The sequence below is a fragment of the Staurois parvus genome, unplaced genomic scaffold (genome assembly GCF_062004578.1).
Source record: "Staurois parvus isolate SC_StPar_1 unplaced genomic scaffold, SC_StPar_1.0 ptg000604l, whole genome shotgun sequence".
NCBI lineage: Eukaryota > Metazoa > Chordata > Amphibia > Anura > Ranidae > Staurois > Staurois parvus.
This window is the reverse complement of record NW_028318400.1, coordinates 1,074,173-1,088,732: the sequence shown is the minus strand read 5'-3', so window position 1 is coordinate 1,088,732 and position 14,560 is coordinate 1,074,173. Positions and strand designations below refer to the sequence as shown.

The window sequence follows — 14,560 nt, the reverse complement described above, 5'->3', positions numbered from 1 at the left end:
TAATGGAAATGACTGTCTTATCTTGCAGATGATCGTGCAGCTACAGACTATAATCATCCTTGTAATACTGGTAAGATGACCATTTTCTGAAATCTTGTTTTTTTTTTTTATCAGGATCAGCTAATGTTGAGGGTAGTTCACTTTTGAATGAATTAATGTAGATATTTAATTGATTCACTCAAGCAGATATATGGAAATTTAGAGTCAAATTTGGCCCACAACACATGAGTCATGTTTCTAGCCTGATTATACAATCAATTGCTATCAGTTGGTATGAACAGCTGTTCAATTTTTTTCTTCAGCTTTGCTAGCAGAGATCATGCTAGTGAATAAAAGTGTTGAGTCATATAACCCAAACTTTCAGCCCAGAAAACGACTTGTAACAAACATGTATGAAGTGTGCCTACACCTCTCACTTGTGGACGGACACTTCTAAGTCTAGGCCTGCCATAGACTGTTTGAATCTCGACCGGTTCAGCAGGAACCGGCCAAGATTCAAACCGTGTATGTACAGGCTGGATGTACCAAATGGATCAATCAATCCACTTGAGTACCACCAGCTTGCCAGATTTACTTGTGATTATCGCTAGCGGCTGGGAAAGGCTTCCCCCCTGTGTCTGCACCCACCCGCTGGGAGAATACAATGTCTTAGCAGGAAGGATTCCCCTGTTAGCACTGCCTATGTTGATGGGGGAATCATGTGAATTTCTTTCCTGCAACCCGTGGTTGCAGGAAAGAAATTTGCACCATCTATGGCCCTCCTATTTTGAGGTTTTTAGTAGCATTTTATAAATGTACAAGAATTGCCATACTGCAAAGTCTTGGTGTTTTATTTCAAGGCCCACCACTTCTGTCAAGGTGTGAGGGAGTATGCAAAATCCTGTGCTCCTTTTAGTGCCAGGTCAAAGCAGAAGAGGAACCTACCTTGGGCACCATGCTGTAGGAGGCACAACTAGGGTGGAAGCCTCTCTTGCCTCTCCATCGCCTGGCCATCTCCTGCACTGTGCAAAAGCGAGCTGAAAACTGATAGCTCAGTCCTAGATTACACTGAGAGATTGTGGTTCAACCTGTGTAACCAATGGCACTCTGCTCAATTGTCAGTGTAACAGCCATTCACTCTGAATCAGGGGCTTTGTATTCCACTGGCAAACAGAGCACAGCACCTAGCAGAGCTCTGATGATTGCAGGGAGTCTTTCTCTTCTTGTACAATCTGCAGGTCTGAGCTCAGGTCCTGCTCTGCGCTCATTTATGAGTAAAAATTATAGCAATATTTTAGCCCCCTTATTAACCCTTATTGAACCCAAATTCATTTTTGTTGACTCCTTAATTCCCTTCTTCCCTCATATTTTTTGCTGACTTTTTATTGTTCGTTTTTTTTTTAATTGTTTTGAAATTGATTGTAAAGTTTTTTTAATTTGCATTTGTTTTTGTCTATAACAATAAATAAAAAAATACTCTGTACCATAAACTTGATTCTTGATAAAATTTGTAATTAGTTTTCTTACTCTTAAAATTTGTAGGTAAAATTTTAGTTACCTGATTATTTTATTACCTCTTTCATTTCCTTAACTTTTTTCCCTCTTTTTATTGTTTGAATATAAATGTTATAAGCGTGTGTGAGGTTTTGTTATGCCACCTTAAACATGGGGAGGGGGCACTTTGGCATCGTGGCCTTGGATGCCACATGAACTTGTCCCCGCACTGTCATTATTGAATACATACTGTATAGGGCAAGTTTAGGGGATGGTAAATACACATGCACTGATGTTATTTGCCTTTCATTCATCAAGTGAACATATTCGCATAGCGGGAGCTCAGGGTGCCGCTTTTATATATTGCATTGCTGCAAGTATAACTGTATTTACAACCACTTATGACACTGGCGGGATTGTCAGAGGATCTCTATGCCTCCTCTTTGGGCCCTGATGTCACCCACACACCCAGCTAATATTGTTATGGTAACATGGCCTCGTAAATAGATATTATAACTGAACGTTTACATAAAACAGAAAAAAATGGAGCAGAAATTGCAAACTTAATTCAGCAACACAAAAGCATACCATCTACAGACCATGTGACCCAGTTCTCTCTCAAGCACAGGGACACTTAGCAAGCAATAACTAAACCAGCTACATACAGTATGTCAAACATTCTTTTCCATGGCATTCTTTTCCATTCTCTCATTCTGATATTGCTTTGATTGCTAGGTAAGAATGCTGGCAATTCAAGATAGAGGAACGAAGACTCAAAATAATGCCGGGAGCAGTACTTGCAGACCAGCATTCAGAGGGTCAAACATCTCAACTGTGTCATTTAGCAGTAATCTGTAGACAAGAGTTTAACTATCTTACCTTCCATCAGACTGACTGCTTTTACATACCATTAAATATTCTTTGTTTGTGGTCATATTTCTGTGTTTTCCACCATAAAGATATGTCAAATAAACAAAAGTTAAATATGTGCACCTTTTCATGTCTTAGTCACACTTAATTCCGTCATTCTGGTAAACGGTAAATCCACCAATGACTAATAACTGAATTCTGAGTAGACTCCAAATGTTGATGTTCTGGCAGCTTGTTAAAACACCCATGAACCTTTTGGGGGCTGCCAAACCCCTCTTGATACTCAGCTCTGGACCACACCCTCCCCACACATCCTACTACAGCTGTGTAACCTTTCCAACTGGTTGCCCTCACTCTATATTGCCATGTGGAAAGGTCATGCCTGAAGCAATTCTACGGCACAAATATCTGCCTTCAGCTACTGTCACTAAACACAAAGAACATGATTAATGGAAAGGGAGTTTGGGAAAAGAACCTGTTTTCACTGCAAACATCCAACCTGTAAGATATACACTAGCTGGCCACTTTATTAGGCACACCATGCTAGTATCGGGTTGGACCCCCTTTTGCCTTCAGAACTGGCCTAATTCTTCATGGCATAGATTCAACAAGGTGTTGGAAACATTCCTCAGAGATTTTGGTCCATATTGACCTGAGTTACTTTTGCCTTTCTATCATCTCGAACCAGTCTGCCCATTCTCCTCTGACCTTTGACATCAACTGGATATTTTCTCTTTTTCGAAACATTCTTTGTAACCTCTAGAGATGGTTGTGCATGAAAATCTCAGTAGATCAGCAGTTTTTGAAATATTCAGACCAGCCCGTCTGGCACCAACAACCATGTCATGTTCAAAGTCACTTAAATCCCCTTTCTTCCCCTTTCTGGTGCTCAGTTTGAATTTCAGCAAGTCATCTTAATGACGTCTAGATACCTAAATGCATTGAGTTGCTGCCATGTGATTGGCTAATTAGAAGTTTGTGTTACCAAGCAATTGAATAGGTGTACCTAATAAAGTGTCCGGTGAGTATATATTTGAAAGCACAGACTGATAGCAATATTGTATCAGCTGAACCTGCATTTACACATTGGAAGAAAGATCATCAGATAGAATAGAACTGGAAGAATCTTCCTCTTCTAATTCTATTCAATACAAACTGTAAAAGCAACACACTCTAGCCTTACGTTAAGGTCAAATGAGTAATTGTTCCCTGTCATAGGAAACAAGGGTTTCAAACAGACAGGGGAGGGACCTCTAGCAGATTGTCAGCCTCAGCTCTGTTCCTGTGAGCTGTAGGGGTGTCTCTTCCCTCCAATCAGCTCTCAGAGCTCTCATCACTGAGCTCTGCAGACTTCAATTCCTGCTGTTCACCCCCTTTTGTCTGAACTCCCAGAGAAGCTTTATAAATTCAGCACTTGCAGTGCATATGGAAGAAAGATGGATAAAGATTAACAAGTGCAATTTATGTATGAGGATTTTTTTCATCTCTGTGTATCATCTGAGGCCAGAAACACAATCTGCTTAGACTGGTAACACACAACTGTAGGCCGTTAAATCTTTATTAAAAGCAGTTTGTGCTATATCAAGTAGGTAATATGATAATAACTCCTAATTGAACAACCCCCGTCAATCATTTCCTGTAACTGCTAATAAGGTTTGCAGATTCGTTAGGTAAACATGTAGATCATTTCTTATGTTTCTTTTAGGTTATTGATATTTTAGAAGGTTTGTGAATGCAGCACAAGATGATTGCCTACTGTAATCAGCAACTTTCAAGTGTGCTTTACTGAACCTATTATGCAACTCTCTTTGCCTATACCCAGCTTAAAGGGGGAGTCCATCCAAAGATTATAGCTATAGAAGCCAGGTCCACCCCATGCTTCGTTTTTGGCTTACATGCTTCAACAGATCTGCTTTCCACTATCCTCAGCTCTGTTTCTATCTGTGAGTTTTGAATGTTTCTGTCCACCTTCACATAGTCAAGCATCTCATATTACATTGTACATGTAGCTCTACCCCCTCAGGGGCTGCTGAGTAATTTTCGGGTTCCCTGATTTTCTTGACTCTGCTCTGAAAGCCCAGTCCCTTCTGACACCACTGTAAACTTCTGGCCAGATGAACCTTCTGGCTGCAACCATAAAATAGACTCACGCAGAGTTTAGAGTGAATTTTGGTTCTATTAAGGTCAAATGTAAGCACAGTAAGGCATCAGAGAAATATGTGCATGAAATAACAGCTATCACTCTTAATAACTTCAAGTAAGGGTCACAACACAGTACAATCTCTATCAGTTACTGTATAGATGTCCTGTAATTCATAACGTAAATGGTAGCTCCAGCTCCAAAACTACCAAACACAGAGGTTAGCCCACTTTGGGCCCTAAGAGCCTGATGACTGGGTTTAGTTCTGAGGAAACAAAGAGCTATTCAATTAAATACTCCAATGTCCCTTTAAACTGCAGTATCTGATCTTCTCAATGGGGCCCTAGTTGGTGCACATAAGGATTCAAATCTTCCATGGAGAGCAAAAGGCAATACAGAGTATTGTGTAAAAGAAAAAGTTGCTCTGGCTAGCTGGGAAATCTATTACAATTTATTTGTCCTAAGATGTGTGGGAAGCTAACTTTCTAGGTGCTTTGAAGTTTCTTTCTGGTTTCTGGTGGAGTTAATTGAAATGATTATGGTCATTCACACAGTCTTGTTGCCTCCAGTAGTTCCTTGGGGGATTGGTTCTTCAAAGGCACAGAGCAATCTCCCAGCTGGAAGTGTATATGGCATTTTAACACAAGTAGGTAACAGAGTAGATCTTCTAAATACAATATATATGTCAGGGCGGGGCTGTGGAATGGACAGGTAGGCCTAGTGGCAGGGTAAAGCACTGGCTGACGACAACCACCACCAACAGACCGAAGTCCCTCAGGGCGCGGAGTCTAAGTCCCAGGCTGCCCTTCACCAGGGCCCCTGATGGTGGGGATGGACTTGACGCAGCCAGGTACCAGGTCGTGGCCCCCGAGACACCCTGGCTGCGGTAATGGCCGCCGCCAATGGCGTGTAGCTGGTGAGAATGACAATAGCGTAGTCAGGCAAGCTGGGTCGACAACAACGGGACAAAACGGTACAGAACAGTAGACAGAGAATCACAGGTCACGGGCCGGGTTCAGCAACGGAAGGTCAGATCGAAGGAAAACACAGAGAATGGTCTTAATCACAAGCCGAGTCAGAATACCAGAAGAGTCACAAGCATATACACAGAGCTGTAGGAAGACAAAGACACAAGTGCAAAGAGCATGTGCGGGCCACAGGCTTATATGTCATCAGCCACACCCCTCTGGGGGATGGACCTCAGAGACCTGAAGGCATAAAAGGATTCCCACCATGCACAGCAGAATCCAAGATGGACGCCAGCACATGGAGTAACAAAACCTCAGGGAAAAGGTAGGACCTTGACAATATACATGCAATATACAGTATCTGCTTAATCAAGACTAAATGTTTGATAAACAAAATGGCTGTTCCACTTTCCCCCAAGCCCCCAACATTTCTGGCAGTAAACCCGGTATCGTTGACACTTATTAACCAGTTCGACTCCAGAGCAATTTTTTTTTCATTTTTCGCATACATGTAAAAATCTTAATTTTTGGAAATAAAATTACTGAAACCCCCAAAACATTATATATTTTCTGAAAGCAGAGGCCCTGTAGAATGAAAAAGTGATAGTTGCAAATGTTTATATCACATCATATTTTTAAAACACAAATTTTCAGGAAAAAATATATAAAATGAACTTTAGTGCAAAAACACAAAATGGAATACCCATTTTTGGTTAAAATATAAAAGATGGGGTTGCATCGGCTAAACAGATACAAAACGTTTTATGTCTTAAAATTGCACCCACCCGCAATATTGCCAAAAACCTCAGTGCCTAAAAATCACTATAGGTGACAATTTAAACGCCTTTAGAGCTCATCATTTTAGAGTTAACTAGGAGCTCTTGTGATAGAGTTCTTGTTCTCCCTCTGACATTCACGGTGATATGTCACACATGTTGTGACTGCGCTTTATATAAATATTTACACCCTGGGCTTGCGCTTGCATTTGCACAGGTCTGTGAGGCGATGGTGGTTACTGCAATTTTTTTTTAATTTTAATATATTTTATTAAAATATTTTTTTTTTTACTTTTTCTTTTCTTTTTTTTTTATTTATTTTTACTCGATTGCTATCACAAGGGGTTAATTACCCCCTATGTGATAGCATTGAGCAGGTGACGGGTACTCTTTATGGAGACATTTTCTTCAGTCTCACAGCTCTCTTCCTCCCCTAACTGGCGATTGTATTCCCGTGCTCTGGTAACAGCGGGAGTTCCTGGAAAGCACAGGAGGAGGGGGGCCGCCAGAAATGGGGGGGCACCACGCTGAAGGCTAGATATAACAAAACAAATGAAGCCCCTGGTCACATCAAAACCGATTTTGAAATCGTGTGACTTCAAAGTGACCTGCCGATTTAAGTTGCGATTTGCAAGACATTTGACACAGGTGTCTATGCAAATCACAACAAAAGTAGTGAATGCACTACTTTAGAAATCGGTGCGGTTCCGACGAAGTTGTATGGCATGCAATTTGCATGCCAAGTCGCACCCGATGTGACCGATGTGTAAGGCTCCATTCACATCTGCAGATCTTGTGAACATTAATTGTTAATAGCACCACATATGTAGATAGTAAAAGCCCATTTTTGCACCTGTCAAAATGCAACAAGCGGTCTAAAATGTGAGGTAAATATGTGTCAAGCTCTGCATCCGAAAAAGGTGCAGGAGCTTCTTTTGCACATTTGCCATGCATAGGGCAGCCTATTCCAATAGATGAAATAAATTAAAATGTAGCACTAATCAAAATGTACAGCAAGTGATCCCTAAAACATATAGGCATTCCATAATGTGTAATACGTGAACATAAATATCAAGTGAGAAAGTGATAAAAGTCCTCAGAAACAGTCCACCATACAAAAAAAGTCAAGATGGATTCTCTCTTGTGCTCTCCACATCACCACAGTGGCCAAGAATTGAATGACCACATAAATTACAGTGGTCAAAAGCATTTGTTGTAATGGAAAACCCACTGTTGGGCACTGTTGGTGCTGCAATGATAATAAGGGTACTGATAATCAGTGCCCTGATTATCAGTGTAGATGTCCCCTTTCACACACTTCAGTTATCGGCAGTACGTTTCACATGCTGGGACAGTGTGAGGAAAGTACTGCAGATAAAAGGCAAGTGTGTTTACATCGTGATCAGCTGTGATTGGACACAGCTGATCACTTGGTAAAGGGCTGTGATTGGCCCTTTACCATGACTTGTGATCAGCTGTGTGATCAGCGATCACAGACAGCACTGGGTGCACGCCACAGTGGATGTGCGGAGTGGTGTGGTTCTGGGAGGACATCAATGTCTAGGAGGACACCCACCCAGAATTGGATGACCACTCTGTAGCCATCATCATAAGCTATAGTGCAGTCAGCAAGTGGTTAAATCCTTATGGGCTCAGAGGCTTTATGGATTAATATTATCCTGGAGCTAACATCAGGAACAACAGATCCTCCAGCACACCCCAGCACCCCTTGCCATTACATACTTTTAGTGCTGGAGGTGCCAAAACTGTGTTCTCCCACCTTTTATTGAGTCTAATGCATACTCTATTCAAACTGAAAAAAGAAAGCTTTGGCTCAACTATACTTTTGTCATTTTCTATGCTCAATCCAAAGCAGAAACAAAGTTGTGGCTTTAGATATAAAGCTTTCTGTGCTCAACACACAAAAGAATTGCTGTTTCATTATACAAAGAAAGTATGCAATACGGACACAGGTCAAAAACAGTGAACTTTATGCTACAATATTAAAAGCTCGACCATCCCGTATGTTTAGGAACTGTGGGTAGATGCATGAATCATGAAAACACAATATCTAAAGTAATTATTTGCAAATCCCCCTAACTCTGCAACTCATCTGCTGTCTAGTTACTGCCTAAACCATGTTTGTTGATTCGAGGTCAGTGGCCAAGCTGTGAAGCCCATGTCCTGCAGCGTAGGAGGGGGGAATGTGGGGGCAGCAAAAATTACAAAGGCAGCAGCACACTGTGCAGACACTCTAACTGAGTCCTGCAGCCCTGCACAATGGTGTCCTGGGTGCTGTGTGCGGGTCTAGTCCTCCTTCACATCTCCTGCTCAGTGGAAGCCAAACTGTAAGTAACTTCATTTTGCTTGTGTGATCCATGAGCTGAATATTCCTCGGTGATATTTCATAGATTTTCAGCTGTTAAACCCTTAAAATTGTTTCACATTTTAAGTATTTGTGAAAAGTTTTGACCTTATTACCATTTTAAGTTGCTTTAGTTGCTTTAGTTGCTTTTTAGAAGGGTAGTTGTTAACTAGAATAATTTATAGCTGTGTACGTTTTTTGTTTTTTACCTGCAGCTGGGCAGAGAATTTTAATTTCCTTCCTTGTGTATCAGAAAACTCAGTGATTAAGGGCATCTCCGTGACAATGGAGTTTGAGGGCTTGTTTACTTCTCTGCCATTAACCGGTTCCCCGCCGCCCTATAGCAGAACTATAGGGGTGCCCCTAGCGAAAGAAAGAAAGAAAGAGAAGAATAGTGCAGGGCAGACATGACTAGGCGAAGAGGGATAAAAGACAGGAAAGGGTTAAGTTAAAGGGGAAGGGTTAAAAAAGATAGTAAGGTTACCTGATTGGTGTTAGTAGGTTTGGGTGGGATCATTCTGAATCTTTGGGGAGTGGTGGGGGGGGGTCGGACGAGCCAGTGCTGGTTAGCAGCTGAAGAGAGAAGTTCCCGCCCGCCCTCCCCTGGGGTGTTTGTTCTGTTTGGCTTGTTTAGTTTGGTGGCAGTTGTTGGTCTTGGTAGGTTGTTAATGGTTTGTGATGATAAGTGTATGGTTGGGACCCATCTGTGGAATGGTGTGCCCGGGTAAATTCCAGTTAACAGAGGTTTAACTGGAAGGTGGAGGTCTACCTGCGGAAGGTGTGTCCTTGTTTCCGAGTCAATGCATTGCGGCTGGAGGCCTAGTAGGAACGTTAAGGTTCCTCAGGGGGAGGTCAATATTGTTTTGGGTGCCTGCCTAGACCAACAACTCATTCCGTAAGTTTATGGAGGTTTCTGTTTTAAGGAATGTTTTCTGTATATTTAACTTAAATTGTTAATAAAAGGCAGTAAGGCCATTTTACTCCAACAAAGGGTGGTCTCCTTTTATTGGTGGGAGTGTTGGGAAATGGGTTTTTGTTTCGGAAGTTGGGTAAGTATGTTTTGGGGGTGTTAGCATTTGACAACACATCTCTTCTACACTAGTCATGCAACAAGGCAGCAGGGCTGCACAAAATCACGTATATATATATATATATATATATATATATAATTTTTTTAATAATTTTTTTTAATAATACATTGTGACCAGAGTGACATTTTATCACAGTAACATTGTACTATGGTAAAATGTAAGTGATCAGTATATATATATATATATATATTTTTTAGACATTATTATTGCTTATAGCAATGCATTTAATTACTATAAACAAACATTTTACTGAATTAAATAAATTCAGAATCAACAATGGACCGGTATACAGATCAGTCATGGGCTGTGTCCATCGGTGACAGATGTCAAGGCGGCAATCCTGGAGGACGTCAAATGATGTCCACCCGGATCGACAAAAATATTTAAAAAACTATAGTTTGATGGCCAAGTGGGAACTGGTTAAAATGAGCAGCTTACCGCATGTTACCACAATGCACAAACTGCAGTGCAGAGCCATGCAATATGGATGGTACCCCAATTCACTATCATAGTTGCAGACAATGCACTTGCACTGTATAGCACAGAATGACTATCAGTGATGAACTACTCACACCTGGATTAGTTTTGCCAAGGATTCAGCAAACTTGAGTCAAGTTCGGGTGCCAAATCTAAACTCCATGGAAGTCAACAGGAGATGAATGTTAAAGACCAGTTCTGACCATTTTCTAGGCTAATAGGCAAGGGATTATCAAACAAATGTTCTAAAGGGCTGGGTGCTGACCTGGGGGACATGTGCTAAAGCAAAAAAAAAATAAATGTAAAGACTCTGTTTGGCAGGGAGTAGCAATGTTAGTAATGCTTAAGGTGAAACATTAAAAATGCAAAACTAGTATAGTGATTCTAAAGGGTTTTTTTTTGTTAAATAACAAACATGTCTATACTTACCTGCTGTGTGCAGTGGTTTTGCACAGAGCAGACCGGACCCTCCTCTTCTCAGATCCCCCGTAGGCTCTCCTGGCCACTCCCTCCTGTCAGGTGCCCCCACAGCAAGCAGTTTGCTATGGGGCACCTGCTGCTCCATGTATCCATTCACACACGGAGGTGCAGCTTGGCCCCGCCCCCTCTCTCTTCTCATTGGCTCATTGTCTGGGATTGATAGCAGTGAGAGCCAATGGCTCCTGCTTCTGTCTCAGCCAATGAAAAGAGGGAGTCCTGGGATAGCCGACACTCCAGTGCACATCGCTGGATCGAGAGGGGGATTAAGTGAGTATTAGGGGGGCTGGGGGGATGCTGCACAGAGAAGGTTTTTTACCATAGAATGGATGAAGGTAAGAAACCTTGAGCCTTTAGAACCACGTTAAATAACATGTCTTGAGAATGACCTTACCCTGCCTGTGAACTTGCATATCTGTATGATATATACAACCAACTACAGCAAAACTGAGATTTACAAAGAGTTACAAATTGTGGTAAATCGTCAGCAAAATGATAGCTCCCAGACACTTTGTTCTGTTTGCAAACAAACACCCAGAGTATCCATTCGTCAATACCAGTTCCTTATCCTAGATGAGGGTCTACTATAGATGTCTTGCTATTTAAGTCCTGTGCAGCTGTATAGAACAATTGTGCACCCAAAACTTAACACAATTTTACAGAAAAATAACCCGCGTAGTGGATGTTTTATACAATATTGCATGTATACAATATAAACAATAAATGCAAACAAATAAGAATAATACAGCAAAACTACAATGGCATTTTATACATTAGTGGAATAAATTAACAGAAAAAAATAAAAGATTAAGAGGAGGCCCAGCATTTTTGTTGATCACAAGGGATCAAAAATGTAAATTAAAAAAAACTCCTGTGCAACCCAAAAAATTCCTTCACCTCTCCTAAATAAATGTGTTACTGTTGCTCACACTGTGTGTTCCCACATATACATCAAGTGAGATCAGTTAAAAATCAGTGTAAAGTATTGATTCCCGTGTACATGATATGGCCATGTTGGACAGTGCAAAATCTTGTGCAGCTGTACATGGTAGCCAATCAGCTTCTAACTTCAGCTTGTTCAGTTAAGCTTTGACAAAAAAAAAATGGAAGCTGATTGGTTTCTATCCAGATTTTGCACTCTCCAGTTTTAGTAAATCAACCCCAATGTGTCTAATCTCCAATGTGTATCGCTACTTCATCATTAGCTTCATCATATACTGTGTGATCCCCTCCACCTTCAATCCAATGCTCTCACCTTACTGATTGACCTAAAGGTTTCAGGTCTAATTAGTGATGGGCCAAACATCTTCCTGTTTGGTTTGTCAAACATACAAAACTACCGAAAGTTCCACCACAAACTGCAAACAGGGACAATTCAACTAGCTACTAAAATACCACATGAGTTATATTATTAAGTCATGCAGTATTTTAGTAGTGAACATTTTTTTTCATGTTTCAGCTGTCAGTGGGCTTCCCCACTCACAGGTGAATGTAAAAAAAAGTATTGGCATTGCACAGCAATTTAAAAAAAGAAAACAAATTGGGTCCCACCCAAAATGGTGCGGGGGTCCCCACCAAAATCCATACAAGACCCTTATCCGAACATGCATCCTGGTAGGGATGAGTGAGCAACCCCCCTCCTAAACCATACCAGGCCACATGCCCTCTACATGGGGGGGTGCTGTGGGGCAAGGAGGCTCTCCTTCCAAAGTACTTTGTCCCAATGTTGATGGGGACAAGAGCCTCTTACCCACAACCATAGCCAGTGATTGTGGGGGTCTGTGGGCAGGGGGCCTATTGGAATCTGGAAGCCCCCTTTAACAAGGGGCCCTCAGATCCTGGCCCCTCCATGTGAATAAGTAGAGGGTACATGGTACTGCTACCCATTCACAAAAAAAAAACCTGTAGTGTAAAAATAACAATAGACAGTCTTTGACAAGTCCTTTATTAAAAGCAAAAGTAAACAAAAGTCACTCAAAGTAGATCCAACGTCAATCACGGTGCCCGCCACCACTGTTGACCCGGAAAAAAAAAATGCTCCGCTCTCGACGCTGGCTCCCGCCGTCTTACAGCTGCACCAGGATGACAGTTCTTAGATAATGTGGCGATGTCACAAGGGGGTGGTGTGACATCATGGGCTCCTTCCTACGCATTGCGCTACTATACCACGTGACCTTGTCAGGGGATGGAGCACCGCAACGTAACTTTTATATCTGGAGACTGTTTACTTTGTCATTGCAACCTGATGCTCAGTTGAACAATATTGCAGTTGTCCTTGTATTGTAGCCAACACCTTTCTGTATTATGTACACTGCTGTCTAGTGTACTAAAAACTCCAGGCAATTTAAAACAAAATAATAACTCCCAATCAACATTCCCATTATCCTCACAATCATTATTACAATATAACCACTATTTTTATGCGGGGTTCTCCTTAAAATCCATACCAGACACAAAGGACCTGGTTGGGCTTGTGGGAAACCCCCATGCTATTTTTTTGTTGGTTTTAAGTTATCTCTTTTGTGTACATTATACTGTCAGCAGAGAATCCCTGGCTGACACCAGAGATGAATGGTTGTTAGAATACTGGCGGGGGGGCAGTTCCTTAATAACCAGCTATTCACTTCATACATTTGTCAAATGGCTCATGGCTTGACTACAACTTATTTAATAAAAGTATTTATTAATCTTTTTTAGTGAAATTACTTTCAGTTTATGTGGCATTTACCATGTATTTCTTATTATTACCTCATACATTGATAGTGAATTGAGATTTAAAATATAGCATGTGATATTCATTAGTGACTTGAGCCTTTAGAATCGGATCTTTGCTTCATCTCAGAGTGAAGGTCCATGGCAAGTGTTCTGATCTGGTCACACATACGATTATTTTGAGAAAAAAAATCTTGTCCGACATGACATCCCAATCATGAAATTATGATCCTGAAAAGCTTACATGCCTAGCCTAAGAGCCTTCACCTCTCCTAAATAAATGCCTTCCTCCCAGCTTTCTGATGAGTGAAAGTAAGACGCCTTTTAGAATAAAACATATCTAGATCTCAAAACAAAACTTTTATATATTTCAGCTTACTAGTCCTAAAATGAGGTTGAGTCATATTTTGATTTTTTATTAAATTCTAATTATCCTGTGAAATACATACTTCCTGTACACTCACTTGACGATGGATATGGGACATTTGTTTTCTATTTTTTTATTAAAGGACTATATCTCTTGAGGAAGCTGTGGATGCCACCAAGTCTGGACTTTAAATATGTCTGCCATTGTGTATTTCTATTACATGGGGGGTTGATGAGATTAGAAGTTTTAATAAGAAATATAAAAAAAAAAATTTCAATCTGTTCAGCTCACATTGTATTTGTAGCAAGATAAACAGACATTTTCTGTACTTACTGAGAATATTCTTTGACTGATAAATATAAACCATTGCTGCCACCACATCTTTTGTCTGGTAAGATGCAATATATAACTTTTTTGTTCTTGCCTTATCCTTTAAGGCACAATAAGAAAAAAAAACTGTCAGAAATGCTCTGGTGTGGCATCACAGTACAGCAAATATTGACACTGCTGAGTAGATGTAAAACAGATTATAATTATTAATTTAATAGTCCGGGGTCTAAGGCTTTATTATCCCCCAATTTACAGTGGTTACTCCATTACTATCCCAAAATAGCAGGGGCACTTGGATACTGGAGTACCTTATTTTTCAAGTGATCATATTTCACTAAATTGTAACTCAAGCCAAAACTTCTATGTATAAAATTGTGTGATACATTAGGTAAACCCATGGGCATTTTTTTACTTTTTCAACATATTTAATTGGAAAACATTGGATCTCTACTCAAATGCAGATACCTAGTACCTACAGATAAAGGTGAGGTACTTGAATAAGAGCATGGACTGG

The 14,560-nt window shown here is 40.7% G+C and overlaps 2 protein-coding genes across 2 annotated transcripts in view; both read left to right on the top strand.

Annotated features, from left to right (window-relative positions):
• The window catches only part of LOC149449767 (alpha-2-macroglobulin-like), a 124,129-nt gene extending 121,668 nt beyond the window's left edge, over positions 1-2,461 (top strand). The window contains exons 35-36 of the mRNA XM_089692754.1: positions 29-70; positions 2,209-2,461. Coding sequence (XP_089548880.1) covers positions 29-70; positions 2,209-2,234 — 68 coding nt within the window. The 3' untranslated portion in view covers positions 2,235-2,461. The remainder of the gene's footprint in view (positions 1-28; positions 71-2,208) is intronic.
• Positions 2,462-8,440: 5,979 nt separating this feature from the next.
• The window catches only part of LOC149449766 (alpha-2-macroglobulin-like), a 157,077-nt gene continuing 150,957 nt past the window's right edge, over positions 8,441-14,560 (top strand). Inside the window, exon 1 of the mRNA XM_089692753.1 lies at positions 8,441-8,575. Coding sequence (XP_089548879.1) covers positions 8,508-8,575 — 68 coding nt within the window. The 5' untranslated portion in view covers positions 8,441-8,507. The remainder of the gene's footprint in view (positions 8,576-14,560) is intronic.